The sequence below is a fragment of the Haliotis rufescens genome, unplaced genomic scaffold (assembly GCF_023055435.1).
Source record: "Haliotis rufescens isolate VD_foot unplaced genomic scaffold, xgHalRufe1.0.p SCAF_9, whole genome shotgun sequence".
Lineage (NCBI taxonomy): Eukaryota > Metazoa > Mollusca > Gastropoda > Lepetellida > Haliotidae > Haliotis > Haliotis rufescens.
The window spans coordinates 29735421-29756047 of record NW_025964383.1 but is presented as its reverse complement, the minus strand read 5'-3'; the positions used below and the strand labels follow the sequence as shown (position 1 = coordinate 29756047).

The 20627-nt window shown below is 42.0% G+C and overlaps 1 protein-coding gene across 1 annotated transcript; it reads right to left on the bottom strand.

Moving 5' to 3' along the window:
* Window positions 1–452: 452 nt before the first annotated feature.
* LOC124130904 (thiosulfate:glutathione sulfurtransferase-like) lies at window positions 453–8968 on the bottom strand. The gene is made up of 4 exons (XM_046493960.2): window positions 8667–8968; window positions 4366–4542; window positions 3783–3945; window positions 453–667 (listed from the first exon to the last, which is right to left on the bottom strand). Exons 1-4 carry the CDS (start codon window positions 8890–8892, stop codon window positions 610–612), a joined length of 624 nt encoding a protein of 207 aa, XP_046349916.2. The 5' UTR covers window positions 8893–8968; the 3' UTR covers window positions 453–609.
* Between the last annotated feature and the right edge of the window lie 11659 nt (window positions 8969–20627).

Below are 20627 nucleotides of genomic sequence, written 5' to 3'. Positions count from 1 at the left end.
TACCCAAAACGGGGTCTGAAGCCAACTATTGGTGCCACTCACCATTTTTAAAATTTCTAAAGAGGCGTTACACCCTACCATCTTCTACACTCGTGAACACATATGCTGACCCGTATGTGACATCGCCTCCATCAACATCGTCATCATCAATTTAGATTTCTTCATAGACAAGCATTTATTTAATCAATAAAACCGTATGAAATCCAAGGTCTGTTTGCTGTCACCCAGACGTAAATATTAATTACATAATGTTACAATACCAGGCGGATCCAGAGGGGTGTGCTCACCCCACCCCATTTTCATGTACCTTACATGGAACATTATCTGCCATGTATGACATACTTATTCGTTAAGGTCGACAAAATGGCTGCCCATCTAACTTAATATTAACCCAGCGTTGCAACTTCTGATAACGCTACCTATTGACGTCACTCAATATAACAAACACAGGGTGTATAGAAACGTTTATATAAAACGCATTGCACAGATCTATGTCATGGTTGGTACTCTTGTTCTTCCACTCTGAGATTCTGAGGTCATGTTAGTAAAAGCGAACACATCGTAGCGGTGTGTCTATGTTCAACATAGAGGGTAGTCATGGTAACGCAGTCACTCCTGTTCCTGGCATTCCTTCCAGTAGTTGAACCCTTTTACCAAATGCCAGCTCCTGTGAAAGAAAGGACGATATGTGAAGAGTCACGATGTTCTTCCAGACCATGACAAAAGCAAATCACTTCCTCATCAGAAGCCTGTTAGCCAAATAAACTTTTGAAGAAAGGGGCGTGTGCCACGCCATGTCATGCGATTTGGGCGGGATCTGACCAGTGCTGTAGCGAGCCGGGGGCAGTCCCCCTAGATTTGTTATACATTCATTTGCGGCCTTGCTGACGTCTGTTAAGCTTCATTTCATAATAAACAAAAGTAAACATTTATATACACTGTGGTCTCCCGAGTTTTGTAACAGTGTCAGCTGGCACAGTATCCCTATAAGCAGCTGTATATTATCACAATCACAATCACAATCACAATCACAATCACACGTCTGAGTCAACTTCCGACTCATTTTGTCGTCGTTTTGAGAGATAAGTGAAGCATGTATGCTACAGATCACCTTCTACCAATTTAGTGTTTCAACCAAAACACCCGCTGTTTCAACTATGCAATACCTATTGCGATATTGCGGAAATCTTAAACTTCGCACGCACTCTCCTATGTTTACCTACGTTTATTATTACTTGAAATGAAGCTTCACTGACGTCAGGACACTCAGAATATATCCCTATTGGATGTTTAGTAGTATAAGGTAGTCATCATCTCGAAAATAGTTAGCGTCCCGTCAGTTCTGGCCGAGGTATTTTCTATTGGTCGGAGATGCGCCAATTGAATTATTTAAATTATATGTATCAAAATTTTACTGTCTACAAACAGTAGTGGGTGTGGGATCCCCCTTAACTCCCCCTTTAGATCCGCCTTATACGCCACGTGGCGATATAACGATCTTTCACTGGGCACAAGAAATGTTTGCCATCCTGAAACTGGATCAACTCATATCGAAACGAGCTGTACTTTACGTGCGCTTTGGTGGTTTACATACTCAAGAAACCCATATCGTAACTCCCATACCTCAACATAGACTTACGATAGTCGCAGCACTAAGGTTGTTTTGTATACAGGTAACCTCACAATCAAACCAGCGGATCTACCACAATCCGTACAGCTGAAAACAAAAGCGGTAGGTTTGGTGTTGGTTTCACTGTATCCTGTTTTCCTTATTTTGGATTTGGCATTTCGATTACATCCCAAGACGACTCTATGGGACAAACAGATTATGAAATTCCAACGCAGTTGAAATCAGCAAACCCCTTAATGCCAATTCACTTATGCGAACGGACCCCTGAAGATCCGGGGTAGAATAGGTCTTCAGCACCCATGCTTGCCGAGAAAGGCGACTATGCTTGTCGTGAGAGGCGACTAACGGGATCGGGTGGCAAGGCTCGCTGACTTGGTTGATGCATGTCATTGTATCTCAATTGCGTGGATCGATGCTCATGATGTCAATCACTGGATTGTCTGGTCCAGACTCGATTATTTACAGACCGCCGTCATATAGCTGGAATTTTGCTGAGTGCGGCGTTAAACAACAATCAAACTTATGTGAACTGCTTCAGCGCATGTGTCGAATCGGCGTGGCGAGTGCATCGCGTCCGACTCTACGTCCCATGTTTAGTTGAAGTGAATTCGTCTATTGCACGCGGAACGCCAGCTGTCCCCAAAAGTGATGTTGACACCAGCTGCTCTAATGGTTAGTTAGTGTCAAAGGCTCAAAAATCTTTTTTTAAAGGCTGAATAAACACAATAAAATGTTTTCAGGCATATCTTTCTCGAAAGTGAGAATGGCGGAAGGACTGTACTTATACTTAAAATTTTAGTGATACGGGAGGTACATTTTTTTAATTTTCCTTACTCTGAGTTCCCAAAACACAACTGGACACTCGTTGACCTCGGTCCTTTAATACAATGCCAGTTGTCAAGTATGATATTTTATGGTTTTATAAGAGAGTGCCCTTAAAATAAGGCGTAAAATCTGAAAAATCTTTATTTCTCTTACAATAAAAATGAATGATGCGTAGGATTTAAAGTGATAAGGCGATGCTAGATTCTTTATGTATCTGTAACGACAGATTATGTCCCAACAAACACCTAAGTTTAGGAGCAGTTGCAGATCTGCTACAGGGTGAAAGTATATCCACCAGAATACTTCATTCAAGGGAAGTAACTCCCCTCGCTTGAAGACGCACCTCTTCTACAAATGAACACTGTTATCATTTTTGTATTTACGTGAGGGTAGTTCATGCTAAATACGGTCAGTAGGAGCCATGTTATACATAACGTAAATGGCATGAGATCGACCCAGTCGTCCCATAAACGTCACTTGTCTGGAATTGGGTTAGTATCAGTGGTAACTTAACTATCCTCTATTAGCCAGTGGATTATATCTCCATTCTGTTGCGCTAAATACCCTCGACACATTGAGGGCCTGATTCGTATTGAACTATGCTAAAACAGCTGTCCAGTCAAATTACTCTCATGAGCGCTTCAGGAACACATGTCGTAAGAAACGACTAACGGGATCGGGTGGTCAGGCTCGCTGACTTGATTAATGCTTGTCATCGTATTACAATTACGTGGATCGGTGCCCATGATGTCAATCACTGGATTGTCTGATCCCGATTTTTTACAGACCGCTGAGTGCGGCGTTAAACAACACGAAAACTAGTACTACCACTACTACTACTTCTACTACTACTTCTACTACTACTACTACTACTACAACTGGTCTGGTCTCGATTATTTAGATACCACCGTCATATAGGGGAATATTGCTGAGTGTGGCGTTAAACAACAAACAAACAAATAACATGAGAAAGCGAACTTCTGTGCTAAATAGGATAGGATATTGAAGCTTGAGAGGACTTTTCTAAAACGAAGCTACATGTATCCTGAACAAATGCACGGTCTTCGTATCTTTTTACGCAACATCCTCAACAATATAGCGGCTGTGGGGTGTAGATTTTGGTGTATAAAAACAAGAAGCTCGTCATTATCTTTTTCACAGATACAGCCCTGCCACTGTAAAAGGGGATGATCCGTTAAAGTTTCATCAAGAAAGCTTAATAATAAAATAAGTTAATGTGTTTGTAATGTAAGGGACGGATGAACTGACGGAAAGCTCACCTGAATTTTGGTGAGCTAAAAACAAAATTTCAGCAAATACATCTCACCTCTTAAATCCGAGTTCTCTTGTCAGCATCACCGCACGGTAGCTCCGATTGCCACTAGCACAGAAAAGGATAACCGTCGCCTTTGTCGCATCTGGCTTTTCTCTTCCATACAAACTCTTGTAGGCACGAGGCGCCATCTCGAGAGCAGATTCCAGTTCGCCTACTGTAAACATGGAAACAAGTTAGACATGTGAAGACAAAATATCTATCCGTAAGCTTTTTGGTTGAAAAAGAAAGTCGAAATTTTAGTTCTTTCTATTCGTGACAGCTCGCCATTTCCACAACCTGGGAGAAGGCTTGTCCCGAAATGACCCAGGAAGATATCAAATCGTGAAACAGCTTGCCATAAAATATATCTCTATGTCCTCCAAGTCCGACAACATCTCCTCGACGACACACGATTGCCCATTGACGTAAGACACCGCCAAATGGCGAAATGGAAATGAAAAATTGTAAGTTTAATTTTCATTCTAATTTTAATCCACTGGTGAAAATAATATTCATATATGTATCAATAAGTAAATCTCGGCTAAAACACCTCATGTAGTACCGTACATATCCATATAATGACGCAACAACTTACATGGTATGTTCACTGCCTCCGGAATACTTCCTCTCTCAGCAAGCTCTTGGGGCTCACGGATGTCAATAAGATACGGGTCCCCCTTCTCCATGATCGATACCAACTGTGTGACGTCAATGTTGACGTCATCGACGGGGAGTTCGGTGGAGTACCATCGGCTCGGAGTAAAACATATCCCTACAACAATATATTATTTTTATTATTATTATTATTATTATTATTATTTTCAGATTACAAATAGAAAATGCAGCAAAGCGGGTTTGGGTGATCCTGGCACAGTCAGGCTGGTTAGGCTCATCATCAGCTCAGGGCCCTTGCCCCCTCTACACGCAGCCCAGACAGCGAATGGGACTCTCCCGGGAAGCGCTGCCCAGTCGAACCCACCCAGAACTTTAAGGAGAATGTGAAGACTCCCCAACACTGCAGCCTTCTGAAATTACCCAGATTGTCAGAAGGGTTGTATTCCTGGTAGCAAACCCGGGTACTCTCCCGATGTCAGCAAACAGATTGGGAGGTACCAAACCTAACGCACCGAGAACAATGGGGAGTCGGACAACTTGGTACATGGGATGCAAGCGTGACATTTCGAAAGGGAGGTCCGCATATTTGCCATGTTTTTCCTCAATCTTTCCTGAATTATTATATAATATTATTATTGTTGTTGTTGTTATTATTGTTGTTGCTGCTGTTGCTGTTATTATTATTATTATTATTATTAACCATCATCCTTAAAATAGACGAGTTAGTAATATTTCATAAGAAACAGGTGTAACATCGTTCCAGGGGTGCCTTCCCATAGAAATTATTTCCCAATTCAGATTTAACTTGACAGTTTGTACGCTATTCGCATGTTTTTATTTTACTGACAAAGCCGAAACGATGACTACTAACTACAGGCCTGTAATTATGCTGATAATAGACACGTGCCTCTCAAACCATCACTAAAACACACACCATTCAGGATACTAGCATCTTCAGACAGAGAGTGCAATTTGGATTTTTACGTCTGGCCAAAGGGAGATAACTCCTCCATACCTCACTACATTCCTTTCATGACCAAATGTAGGCGTCACATACGCGCTCGTCTATTCCTGTTGTAAAAGTATTGAACCTCTCTCATATAAATATTTTCTATTGTACAAATGTATATTTGGCAAGCCATTCAACTCATTCATGCTCAGATGTTCATCTTTTATTTGCAAATTAGTAATGTTTAAATAAGATATAACATTACATGAAGAAAACTGAGAAGACGAAGGTGGTTTTCGGATGACGGTAATTGCAACAATGAATTTCTCAGGCATACTCAGGTAAGAGTGGTATTTTGACACTATCTTTCCAATGCTTGAAAAGACATTTTTTTACTCATTTATTTCATGACTGAATGTGTCCTTTCACGGACAACGCTAACAATAGTACATACATTTTATATGAATTAATTACCACAAAATCATGAAGGAATGCAATGTCCGCCATGTCTGGAGAAGTATACAAGTATTTCTAAACATATACCATCAACACAGGCCATCTTAATATTCAAAACCCCGTTGGGATTCCAAAGTAGCCTATGTATGTCTGAAGAGGCGGGGGCACGGGTGGCCCAGTCGTCTAAAGCGCCGCGATTCGCTGTGCAGAGTTGCGTCCCTTGGACACGCCAGAAACCTATGATCGTGGGTTCGAATCCCGATTCGCCCCGATTCTGTTTCTAGGTTTGACAGCACCAAACCCGAGCTCGTGGGTTTCACCGAAGTGGTAAACGTCTGAAACCTGCATCACTTCGGGCTTTCCTCCCACATTAAGCGGACACGCCGCGATATAACTGGAATACTGTTAACAGCGGCGTTAAACCCGACTCACTCACTCACGACTTCATGGATGTAGATGCCAGCCTGGGCAACTGGCACCCCCGCCCCGTTATATGCTAATAAAGCAAATCATCGTCGTTAATGCACTAGTTTTGGAAGCATGTGACAGCTGGTACACATTAATTTTATATCCCCGAGCAATGTCTGACGAAGCCATAATTTGATAGCTTTCATTTTTGTAAAAAAATACTATCATTTGAACACCAAGACAAATTTGAATGCCCTGAGCAAATTCACCCATCTCTGTACTATGTGACCAACCATGAGACGAGGGACCTTATGGGTGAAAAATCACATTTTGACTTTTCATTATATTTTAAACTACAGTATCTTTTGAACAGAAAAATACAATTCACAAACTTCAATTCATATATTACAGAGATAAATGACATCAAATATTTGGACTCGTTTTCCGACTTAGAATTGTTTATGTAATAATTGCAGTTTTTAGACATAATGCCTGGTGATTTGAAAGAAGACATGTATGCTGTAAGAGTTTTGACATTATGTTTTTATGACATCACTAACTAACGAGAGAAAAAATAGATATGTTTGTACAGTCCATACATATTGTGATCTTCACTGAATTAGGTTGACGTCAAACTTTTATGACGTCATAAGCACTACTGTATCCTAGTACATAGCTCGAGATAAGCTTTTGGTGTTGTGGGTATTTTACCAATGCATTTAAAAATCATTGGGTATCAGTAATTCTATCTGGGTATTTAAATTTCTGTTACCCTCTAGTTTTTACACATGTGGGTATTTAAGTTAAATATTTAAAAACACTATTCATCTAGTCCCTGCAAACTGGTGTCGTGTGGGTTCGAGAGCTTTATAGGACTCAAAAATACCATGATACTTCTACAAGAAAGTGTGATGGCAAATGATCATGATGTAACTGTCATCGAGGAGTTTGGCAAGGTTGGCGGAATGTCCGTATATAATTTCAAAATAAGTTGCTGATTTGCTAATCGAATACGCAGGGTTACTTCACAATATTTTGATGATACGCACAAGGTTTATTTTTGCAGCGTATCTGTAATGTTCGTTGCGTATTTGATACGCTTGAATATTATTTCACTGCGTATTTCTGCATTTCTGATGCGTATTTTACGCAGATACGCAGCTTATCTGGAGCTGTGCCTAGTACCCATGAGGACCCTTTTCTCCTGTTGGGTCTCAAAGTAGTTACATGTCCTCATTACAAGTTCTAATAATTCTGTACAAAATATATTTTATTAATCTGTTATGCTAAAAATATGTTGTTGTTTTTTATGTCTTAACTGCAGCATAAACTACTCTGGTCTATGACAAACACATTTCTAAGTATCGCAAATGGACTAAGTTGTCCGGAACACAATATCACATAAAATAAAGGTATGTGAATAATTTGTTTTGAAAACGGTAATTAATTAGTTTCTTTTTCAACTCCGTGTAGAGCATACAAGATATATTACACAGAAAGTCTTTCTGGAAAGCCAGGTCTTGTCATTGCTCAAATGTACGGAAGTCGCAGTCATGTACGTCAACAAACGCACGTGTACTTTGAACCTATCATCCAACATGGCCCTACAAGTAACAACATCAATTTACATAACACATTTCTGTTAACAGATTACACTGTGGCGTGGAACAGACAATCTACATTTTTCTACTGTTATTAAATAAACGCATATAGCCAAAATTAATTTCAATACTCTGGATTATATTCATACTCATTTATACCCATCTCCTGACGCCATTCTGGTGAGGTTTGCGCCGTTTCGACGTATGGCGACCTTCGAGAAAGGGACTAGCCTTCTTATAGTGTTGGTTACGGAAAGATGCGAGTGGGAACGAATGTAGGTTACGGAAAGATGCGAGTGGTGACGAATGGCGTCACTATTATTTTTGACATGAGTCTACAATGTTGGGACAAGGGAGTGACATACAGTTACTATGTTGATGAATTAGAATTAATTCAATATTATATGAGGGGACTGAGCTATTATCAAACATTTCACTCATAACTGCGTTTTGTGAGAGTTTAAGGGTATCAAACTTTCTGCTCGACCACACAACACATACTTAATTAGAAGTAAGGTGGTGTCCGCATATATGGCTTACTTATATTTATTAACAATAAAATAATCAAACTATAAATAAATTCTTAAATGGCTCAGACTGTGATGGTTTGTAAACTAAAATTAATTACTACTGTACATAAATGGTGTGAGTCTCCAGAAATATATCATGTAATAAAGGTGTACAATTTTGGGAATCATATCGTTTACATACTTGATATATTTTAATTGAAAAATATATTTACCAATTACGTAAATAATATGGACACAAAGTCATAGTTAATGGCAATATGTGTGGAAAAGAAGGAAGCAGTGAAACTCGAACCAAATCAATAATATGAGATTTTAAATTAGGTTTAGTTTGACAAACCTGTGATGTTTTCAGACAGACGGCCTTCACTGCTAACATTAGTCGTCTTCCAAGTAGTATGTTGTCTTGACGACAAGGGCAAGCGCGCCGAATGAGATAACGCTGAATACCGCTGTGAAAGCCTGTGGGCGTAACCGTCGTTCAGTTTTTGTGATCTGGATCTACTTAGCAGTCGTAAACTACAGACTGTCTTCGTGAAAATGCGCCTTGACTGGTAGAAGTTCATATCGACATACGGTATTAGTATCCGCTCAGTTGATCGGATCTCTTCAAGGTGAAGGCCATACGCTTAAAGTGTATTTGCCGTACAACTATTGTAAACCAATGTGACTTTTATGTTTTTTAATCGATATCGTCTTTTGGTAAACGTTTTCTTGTTTGAAAGAACGCTTTCTTATTTGGAACCTTAAAAAACCGAGTTTAGAATCAATGTATTATTTAATTACAATAATGGTGATGATTAAATAAGTATTGTGAAGACCAAAACAAATACAGTGGCTATATCGAGTGCTGGCGGGATAACATGTCGGATATGAATTCAATGATAAAGTACAGAGTAATGAATGATATAAATAACACACATTCCGAAGCTGCAGATGTGAAATGAACGTAAGCCGGGGCCTATTCACAACTGCCGGTTACGCGTATGATTTCATGATTGATGCTCACCGGAAGGTGCGCACTCTCGCGCAGTGATGACTTTGCACTACACCACAACATAATTTGCATACCACGTAGCCGGACTTTGTAAACAAACGCGCTATGTTGAAATCAGAGCAGTCTGGCCTCATAGGAGCAGTTCACTGCGGTTTACATATTGTTTGCGCTACTACAACAGCAACAGTGAGCATGACCCTATACAGTAAACTACGGTTATAACGAACTCAATTGGACTACTAATTTTAGTTCGTTATAACCGTAATTCGTGATAAGCATATATACAGCATAACTACAGCAAATAGTCGGGGCCCAAAAAAGTAAGTTCGTTATATCCGTCAGTTCGTTATAAGCGTAGTTTACTATATCTTTGCATAACACAGTGAGGGTGTCGCCACATTGTAGCTCACCATAGATTTTGTTTTTGTTTGTTTGTTGTTTAACGTCGCACTCAGCAATATTCCAGCTATATGACGGCGTTCTGTAAATAATCGAGTCTTGACCAGATAATCCAGTGATCGACATCATGAACATGGGTCTACGTAATTGGGATACGATGACATGCATCAACCAAGTCAGCGAAGCTGGCCACCCAATCCGGTTAGTCGCCTCTTACGACAAGCACATTCACCTTTTACGGCAAGCATTGGTTGCCAAAGACCGGATCTTCACGGGTTATGTTAGCTTACCATAGATCCTCGATGACAGCACCGTGCAACCATTAATACAATAGTATTTCGCAAACGAACATAATTTTTCACGTTTTATAATATTTTCTCAAGGAAAGTTTATGATCGCATGTCATATATTTTTCTAAATTCATAAATGAAACAGGTGAAAACTAATCATTTATTTGATTTGTTGGATGGACTGTGTACGACGATTCGAATCGATCGTCATATGTATCTCGTTTGCCAGTGGCAGAGATAAAAGGTTCACTGCAAGGAAGTCTGCGTAGGTGGCTGTGGTATACCTGTGTTTGAAGTATTTCATTGTTGAGAAATCAATCTCGAATACCTACAATTTCACCTGAAAAACATTCTCTCAAACGGATTTTATTTTAAGTCCAACGTACGAAATCTGAAAAAAAACATTATCTTAATGACTAATGATTTACACTTCATCAAACATCTTATTCACACACAAAAAACAACAACAACAAGTCAATGTCATACAATAGTAGGTGTTCGTTACGAAAAACGAAACATATATATGTTTTGTAAACACTGTTCCCATGATGCATGCTGCATAACACATGCATTAAAGATGTGGTGAACGCCATAGAATTGTCAAGTCATGGTACATTTACAGCGTTAGAAATTGGCACTAGTCCTATAGTCCTTGCCAAACTGCCAAATGGTAAAGATATCATAAGGACTAGTAGAAATGTGCCCTTTTCAAGGGTTTTGCTATATGTTATCATTATGAGGACTAGTGGACGAAAACTGTTAGTTTCTAACCCTGCTTTACACCTGTGAGGTGACACAGGACATTTACACCTGTGAGATGACACAGGACATTTACACCTGTGAGGTGACACAGGGCATTTACACATGTGAGGTGACACAGGGCATTTACACCCGTGAGATGACACAGGGCATTTACACCCGTGAGGTGACACAGGGCATTTACACCTGTGAGATGACACAGGACATTTACACCTGTGAGGTGACACAGGGCATTTACACCTGTGAGGTGACACAGGGCATTTACACCTGTGAGATGACACAGGACATTTACACCATTGAGATGACACAGGACATTTACACCTGTGAGGTGACACAGGGCATTTACACCTGTGAGGTGACACAGGACATTTACACCATTGAGATGACACAGGACATTTACACCTGTGAGGTGACACAGGGCATTTACACCTGTGAGGTGACACAGGGCATTTGCACCATTGAGATGACACGGGGCATTTACACCTGTGAGATGACACAGGGCATTTACACCTGTGAGGTGACACAGGGCATTTACACATGTGAGGTGACACAGGGCATTTACACCCGTGAGATGACACAGGGCATTTACACCCGTGAGGTGACACAGGGCATTTACACCTGTGAGATGACACAGGACATTTACACCTGTGAGGTGACACAGGGCATTTACACCTGTGAGGTGACACAGGGCATTTACACCTGTGAGATGACACAGGGCATTTACACCTGTGAGGTGACACAGGACATTTACACCATTGAGATGACACAGGACATTTACACCTGTGAGGTGACACAGGGCATTTACACCTGTGAGGTGACACAGGGCATTTGCACCATTGAGATGACACGGGGCATTTACACCTGTGAGATGACACGAATATTTACACCTGTGAGATGACACGGGGCATTTACACCTGTGAGATGACGCAGGGCATTTACACCTGTGAGATGACACAGGACATTTACACCTGTGAGATGACACAGGACATTTACACCTGTGAGATGACACAGAACATTTACACCTGTGAGATGACACAGGACATTTACACCTGTGAGATGACACAGGACATTTACACCTGTGAGATGACACAGGACATTTACACCTGTGAGATGACACAGGACATTTACACCTGTGAGATGACACAGGACATTTACACCTGTGGGATGACACAGCGCATTTACACCTGTGAGGTGACACAGGACATTTACACCATTGAGGTGACACGGGGCATTTACACCTGTGAGATGACACAGGGCATTTACACCTGTGAGATGACACGGGGCATTTACACCTGTGAGATAACACGGGGCATTTACACCTGTCAGATGACACAGGACATTTACACCTGTGAAATGACACAGGACATTTACACCTGTGAGGTGACACAGGACATTTACACCTGTGAGATGACACAGGACATTTACACCTGTGAGATGACACAGGGCATTTACGCCTTTGACGTGACACAGGGCATTTACACCTGTGAGATGACACAGGGCATTTACACCTGTGAGATGACACAGGGCATTTCCACATGTGAGGTGACACAGGGCATTTACACCTGTGAGACGACACAGGGCATTTACACCTGTGAGATGACACGGGGCATTTACACCTGTGAGATGACACAGGGCATTTACACATGTGAGGTGACACAGGACATTTACACCATTGAGATGACACAGGACATTTACACCTGTGAGGTGACACAGGGCATTTACACCTGTGAGGTGACACAGGACATTTACACCTGTGAGATGACACAGGGCATTTACACCTGTGAGGTGACACAGGACATTTACACCTGTGAGGTGACACAGGGCATTTATACCTGTGAGATGACACGGGACATTTACACCTGTGAGATGACACAGGGCATTTACACCTGTGAGATGACAGAGGGCATTTATACCTGTGAGGTGACACAGGGCATTTACACCTGTGAGATGACAGAGGGCACTTACACCTGTGAGATGACGCAGGGCATTTACACCTGTGAGATGACAGAGGGCACTTACACCTGTGAGATGACACAGGGCATTTACACATGTGAGATGACACAGGGCATTTACACCTTCGAGATGACACAGGGAATTTACACCTGTGAGATGACACGGGGCATTTACACCTGTGAGGTGACACAGGACATATACACCTGTGAGATGACACAAGACATTTACACCTGTGAGGTGACAGAGGGCATTTACACCTGTGAGATGACACAAGACTTTTACACCTGTGAGGTGACACAGGACATATACACCTGTGAGATGACACAGGGCATTTACACCTGTGAGATGACACAGGACATATACACCTGTGAGATGACACAGGACATATACACCTGTGAGATGACACAGGGCATTTACACCTGTGAGATGACACAGGGCATTTACACCTGTGAGGTGACACAGGACATATACACCTGTGAGATGACACTGGGCATTTACACCTGTGAGGTGACACAGGGCATTTACACCTGTGAGGTGACACAGGACATTTACACCTGTGAGGTGACACAGGGCATTTACACCTGTGAGATGACGCTGGACATTTACACCTCAGAAATGACACAGGACATTTACACTTGTGAGATGACACAGGGCATTTACACCTGTGAGATGACACGGGGCATTTACACCTGTGAGATGACACAGGGCATTTACACCTGTGAGATGACACAGGACATTTACACCTGTGTGATGACGCTGGACATTTACACCTCAGAAATGACACAGGACATTTACACTTGTGAGATGACACAGGGCATTTACACCTGTGAGATGACACAGGGCATTTACACCTGTGAGATGACACAGGACATTTACACCTGTGAGATGACGCTGGACATTTACACCTGTGAGATGACACAGGGCATTTACACCTGTGAGATGACACAGGGCATTTACACCTGTGAGATGACACAGGACATTTACACCTGTGAGATGAAACAGGGCATTTACACCTGTGAGATGACGCTGGACATTCACACCTGAGAGGCGACAGGATATTTACACCTGTGATGGGACAGGATATTAACACCTGTGAGTTTTACGCTGGAAATTTACACCTCAGAAATGACACATGACGTTTACAGCTGTGAGATGACACGACATTTAAACGTGTTTGGCAAGCGTCTCCAGCTTTTTCATATAACGTGTCACAAACAAGTTTATCGTCATTTTATCTGGCAACAAAGATTTTAGGAATAATCACAGTTTCAATGAAAAAGGTTAGATTACGTATGTTTGGTAGTATTTTTTTTCATATTTCGCTCGGAATCGTATTTTTAACCCACAACGGCATGTCAACCGAACATTTTTTTCCCACAATAGAATATCCACCAAACAATTGGTTTTTTTCACAACAGCATGTCGATCGAACATTTCTTTTCCACAACAGCATTTCCACCGAACATTTTTTTTTCCACAACAGCGGCATGTCCACCGAATATCTTTTTCTACAACAGCAGGATGCCCACCGAACATTTTTTTCTACAACAGCAGCATTCCCACCGAACATTTTTTTCTACAACAGCAGCATTCCCACCGAACATTTTTTTCTTCAACAGCAGGATGCCCACCGAACATTTTTTTCTACAACAGCAGCATTCCCACCGAACATTTTTTTCTACAACAGCAGCATGCCCACCGAACATTTTTTTACAAAAGCAGCATGCCCACCGAACATTTTTTTCTACAACAGCAGCATGCACACCGAACATTTTTTTCTACAACAGCAGCATTCCCACCGAACATTTTTTTCTACAACAGCAGCATGCCCACCGAACATTTTTTTACAAAAGCAGCATGCACACCGAACATTTTTTTCTACAACAGCAGGATGACAACCGAACATTTTTTTCTACAACAGCAGCATGCCCACCGAACATTTTTTTCTACAACAGCAGCATGTCCACCGAATATCTTTTTCTACAACAGCAGGATGCCCAACGAACATTTTTTTCTACAACAGCAGCATGCCCACCGAACATTTTTTTACAAAAGCAGCATGCACACCGAACATTTTTTTCTACAACAGCAGCAATCCAACCGAACATTTTTTTCTACAACAGCAGCATGCACACCGAACATTTTTTTCTACAACAGCAGCATGCCCACCGAACATTTTTTTCTACAACAGCAGCATTCCCACCGAACATTTTTTTCTACAACAGCAGCATGCCCACCGAACATTTTTTTACAAAAGCAGCATGCACACCGAACATTTTTTTCTACAACAGCAGGATGCCAACCGAACATTTTTTTCTACAACAGCAGCATGCCCACCGAACATTTTTTTCTACAACAGCGGCATGTCCACCGAATATCTTTTTCTACAACAGCAGGATGCCCACCGAACATTTTTTTCTACAACAGCAGCATTCCCACCGAACATTTTTTTCTACAACAGCAGCATGCCCACCGAACATTTTTTTCTACAACAGCAGCATGCCCACCGAACATTTATTTCTACAACAGCAGCATGCCCACCGAACATTTTTTTCTACAACAGCAGCAGGCCCACCGAACATTTTTTTCTACAACAGCAGCATTCCCACCGAACATTTTTTTCTACAACAGCAGCATGCCCACCGAACATTTTTTTACAAAAGCAGCATGCACACCGAACATTTTTTTCTACAACAGCAGGATGACAACCGAACATTTTTTTCTACAACAGCAGCATGCCCACCGAACATTTTTTTCTACAACAGCAGCATGTCCACCGAATATCTTTTTCTACAACAGCAGGATGCCCAACGAACATTTTTTTCTACAACAGCAGCATGCCCACCGAACATTTTTTTACAAAAGCAGCATGCACACCGAACATTTTTTTCTACAACAGCAGCAATCCAACCGAACATTTTTTTCTACAACAGCAGCATGCACACCGAACATTTTTTTCTACAACAGCAGCATGCCCACCGAACATTTTTTTCTACAACAGCAGCATTCCCACCGAACATTTTTTTCTACAACAGCAGCATGCCCACCGAACATTTTTTTACAAAAGCAGCATGCACACCGAACATTTTTTTCTACAACAGCAGGATGCCAACCGAACATTTTTTTCTACAACAGCAGCATGCCCACCGAACATTTTTTTCTACAACAGCGGCATGTCCACCGAATATCTTTTTCTACAACAGCAGGATGCCCACCGAACATTTTTTTCTACAACAGCAGCATTCCCACCGAACATTTTTTTCTACAACAGCAGCATGCCCACCGAACATTTTTTTCTACAACAGCAGCATGCCCACCGAACATTTATTTCTACAACAGCAGCATGCCCACCGAACATTTTTTTCTACAACAGCAGCAGGCCCACCGAACATTTTTTTCTACAACAGCAGCATTCCCACCGAACATTTTTTTCTACAACAGCAGCAGGCCCACCGAATATTTTTTTCTACAACAGCAGCATTCCCACCGAACATTTTTTTCTACAACAACATGCCCTTCGACACAATGTCTGGTGATTTGACTGGATGGATTCAGAAATGGATGGGGGCACGGGTGGCCCAGTCTTCTAAGGCGCCGCTATTCTCTGTGCAGAGTTGCGTCCCTTGGGACGCCAGGACCTATGACTGTGGGTTCGACTCCCGGTTCGCCCCGATTATGTTTCTAGTTTTGTCTTCACCATGCCCGTGCTTGTTGGTTCCAGTTGGTAAACGTCTGAGACCTGCATCACTTCGGACTTTCCTCCCATATTAAGCTGACACGCCGTGATATAATATAACTGGAATAATGTTCGAAGAGGCTTTAAACTCAACTATCACACTCACTCAAACATGGCTACAATGTATAAAGTCAATTTCTGATCATCTTCCCGAGGCAAGTGAGCTAATTGACTATAAAAGTGGAAACTGGACTTTTAAAGTCAGTTAACTCTCTTGCCTCGGGAAGATGATTTCTGATATACAAATCCGTAATATTAATGGAACATTTCTAAAAATCATACGCTCTCGCTCGCTTTTAATAACAAAAATCTGACACGTTTCTCGCATGTAATAATACCATCTTCTCTCGCTATGAATTTACGAGGTAATCCATATATGAACGACTGCACTTGAAAAAGGAAATGTACTTTTTACGTTGAACGAAACAGATTAAATAAATCTCATATACATAAACGTTGAGAGCTGGAAGTGACCGGGTTAGAATAGCATCCTCGGCAACCACAAGATGGAAGTGATACAATTACTAGACTTTAGTGCAACAGACGCGGGTATGGTGCTATTAAACCAAGCATCCTGTATTTAGCAAATCTGGGATTCAAAGCCATGATTGTAGGACCCTGTCACACCAAAGGGACGCAACTCTGCATAGAAATCTGCGACGACTTGGCTGTCCATGCTGAACCGAGTGAGTGAGTATGGTTTTACGCCGCTTTTAGCAATATTCCAGCAATATCACGGCAGGGGACACCAGAAATGGGCTTCACACATTGTACCCATGTCGGGAATCGAACCCGGGTCTTCGGCGTGACGAGCGAACGCTTTAACCACTAGGCTACCCGACCGCCTCATGCTGAACTGAAAGAACAAACAATAGCATATGATTCACGGCATGTACGTAAATTTTCTGTACCCGTGAGAGCCATGTACCCGTACTACCGCCTCTGTGGTCTAGTGGTAGAGCGTCCGCCCGGAGAGCGGAAGGTCCGGTGTTCGATCCCCGGCCGCGTCATACCAAAAGACATTTAAAGATGTTATTTGTTGTTACCCTGTCTGGCACTCGGCATTAAGGGGCTAAAACAAGGACTGGTCGGCTCGGGGTCAGTATACTGTATCTGAGTCGGGTTTTCATGTTAAACTGCGGCATGGTATCTCAGTGAGCTAGCACTATAAATCGGCATCAGTCCGGACTAGTACAAGCAGCCACACAAACACACACACGTACATGCACGTCGCTATATAAGTGCAATAATCTTGGACGCGACGTTAAACCCAATTTCACCTCACCTGTACCCGTACTGCACTACAGCCTTGCCTCAGTCGACCCGCTATTGCGTGATGTTTACATCTACTTCAAATGATGAACATGTTACGGTGGCAATATATTATTCATGAACAGAACGTGTGGACGACTTACAGTCACGGGATGGTTTCGCGCCAGCTGGAATCGCTTTTAGCAATGCGGAATAAATAAAACATACGTCCGAGCCATGAACCTGCGCAAGAGCCCAGCGCGGTATCGTGAAAACAGTGGATTGTATTTTCAAATCATGTCGCTTGATTCAGAAAAACTTATCATGGGAAAAAAGTAATGAAACAGAAAAAAAATAAATCAGTTTTTAAAAGAGATACACTTCCGGGCAAAAGAAAGTATACACTTGAACATTATTTTTAACCCCCAAAGCACAAACGTTATCAAAACGTTAAGAGGCTTAAAAAACAGTCGCCGTACACTAGTCATGACCCAAAACAGAACTGTGACACCCGTATTAAAAAAGTGTGTGATGGGAATGGTTTGCGGCGCTTTTAGCAATATTCCAGCAATATCACGGCGGGGGACACCAGAAATGGGCTTCACACATTGTACCCATGTCGGGAATCGAACCCGGGTCTTCGGCGTGACGAGCGAACGCTTTACCATATTGGCTACCCTATCGCCCCTATATCAAATGATCACCATCGAGCAAGCATTTCTTGTTTGTTTCATTTGTAGCCACGATCAAACATGGACGGAGGCTTTCGTTTGCCCAGCGGTGTAAACAGTATTATTTCTCACCATGGTTTTTGCCTTCATATTTGAGTAAATCCTCCTGAAAGTGCTGGGTTTCATTGTACATTTTTTGTCTGTGAAATTCCAACTAATTTGACAATTTACAAATGTATTATAGCTAAATTGGATAGAATTATCATTAAACCACCCGCATGTTATCAGAAATGAGCGGGCCACTGTAACTTGATAATGCCCTCATATTACTTGACGACGGGCCATTATGACGCCGGTTGTTAGGTAACGTCATAGGATAGGGATTGGTGACGTCACGTTCGATAGTGTCGCCATCTGGTTTGTTCTATGACGTTTCCATATTTGTCAAAGTGGGTCAGTGACATTCGTGTTGATTGCAGTAAATGTTTTAAAACTGATATTGTTGTTTCTTTTTATTTGAAAACAAATACCATCCATTTTAGCAATAATAACGGTAACGCTATTTTTCAGGGCATCCTTCGTCGGGCAGTTAATGGAAGACCTTGGGCTTCTGCAAATGATAATGCCCTGAAAAATAGCGTTGCCCTTACAATAATATGGGACCCATTAAAACCCTCTCTGGATAAACAGGGGGCGGTCGGGTAGCCTAGTGGTTAAAGCGTTCGCTCGTCACGCCGAAGACCCGGGTCGATTCCCGACATGGTTACATTCTGTGAAGCCCATTTCTTGTGTCCCCCGCCGTGATATTGCTGGAATATTGCTAAAAGCGGCGTAAAACCATACTCACTCACTCGCTGGTTTAAACAGAACACGTAACGTAATTATTAGTGGCTGTATCCTCAAAGGCGGTTGTCGTAGGTGCCATAATTGTCTCCCTTAGAGGGTATGTAAGACCACATAATTCGTACGTACATTCCTACTCCTGTTTTAATCGTAGAATAATTCTTTTGATTTTGACTATTGCCAGCAACTGAGGGATGGTATAAATCCTGCTGGGGTCCATGCAGGTAGCAGAATTGACGTAAGTCCCGATGCTTTCTCGTGTACTTTGGTCTTTGGTGCTTTATGACCCCGTTTTTATAATATATTGTTATTAGAAATATTTTTTACGTTGGCATCCTAGTTTTAAATACAACACTGTCATAATCTGGTTGTTTGACAGATTTCATATTTCGAAATGTATATATTAGTATTGTATCATTGCCACATGGCTGCGATATTGCCGATGCGTTGTAAGATGTAACTCCCTCGCCAATGTCGGATGTACTCCCTCGTGCTGTTGGACCGCCTCCGTGGTCTTGTGGTAGAGCGTCCGCCCGGAGAGCGGAAGGTCCAGGGTTCGATCCCAGGCCGCGTCATACAAAAAGACGTTAAAAGATTGTACTTGTTGTTACCCTGTCTGGCGTTCGGCATTAAGGGGCTTAAACAAGGACTGGTCGGCTCAGAGTCAGTATACTGTGTCTGAGTGGGGTATTCATGTTAAACTGCGGCATGGTATCTCAGTGAGCTAGCACTATAAATCGGCATCAGTCCGGACTAGTACAAGCAGCCACACACACACATACACGTGCATGCACGTCGCTATATAAGTGCAATAATCTTGGACGCGACGTTAAACCCAATTTCACCTCACCTCACCCTCGTGCTGTTACTTTTGCTGAAACAACAAAACATCTCAGATCTTACAGATACGGAAGAAAACTATGGATCTGTTTATGGCGTAGTGACTTTGCTCTGGTTTGCTCTTAATATGATCAAAGGGATATGTAATGGATCTGTAACTACCAGAGGACGCGATCTCTGACGAGGCGAGTACGACCAGATTATCGTAGTATTTAGGCTTAATCTCTTAATCTCCGACTGGCTGGGTATGCTAGCAAGGATTATACACACTCCTACACACAGGTGGATTCGTATACCCCAGTTGACCAAGCGACGCTTCTCTACCCATAGGTTTGATTCCTTATATGTGTAAAAGTATTGTTTGTTTGTTGTTTAACGCCGCACTCAGCAATATTCCAGCTATATGATGGCGGTCTGTAATTAACATTGTGAACACCGGTCGATACAGTTAGGATACGATGACATGCATAAACCAAGTCAGTGAGCCTGACTACCCGATCCCGTTAGCCGCCTCTTACGACAAGCATAGTCGCCTTTTACGGCAAGCATGGGTTGCTGGAGA

Coding starts and splice junctions, on each gene's coding strand:
- LOC124130904 (XM_046493960.2), bottom strand. CDS start 8,892: ATGAACTTCTACCAGTCAAGGCGCATTTTCACGAAGACAGTCTGTAGT. Junction 4,543..8,666: donor TCTGTCTGAAAACATCACAG/GTTTGTCAAACT, acceptor ATATTGTTGTAG/GGATATGTTTTACTCCGAGC. Junction 668..3,782: donor AGAGAACTCGGATTTAAGAG/GTGAGATGTATT, acceptor TTTCTTTCACAG/GAGCTGGCATTTGGTAAAAG.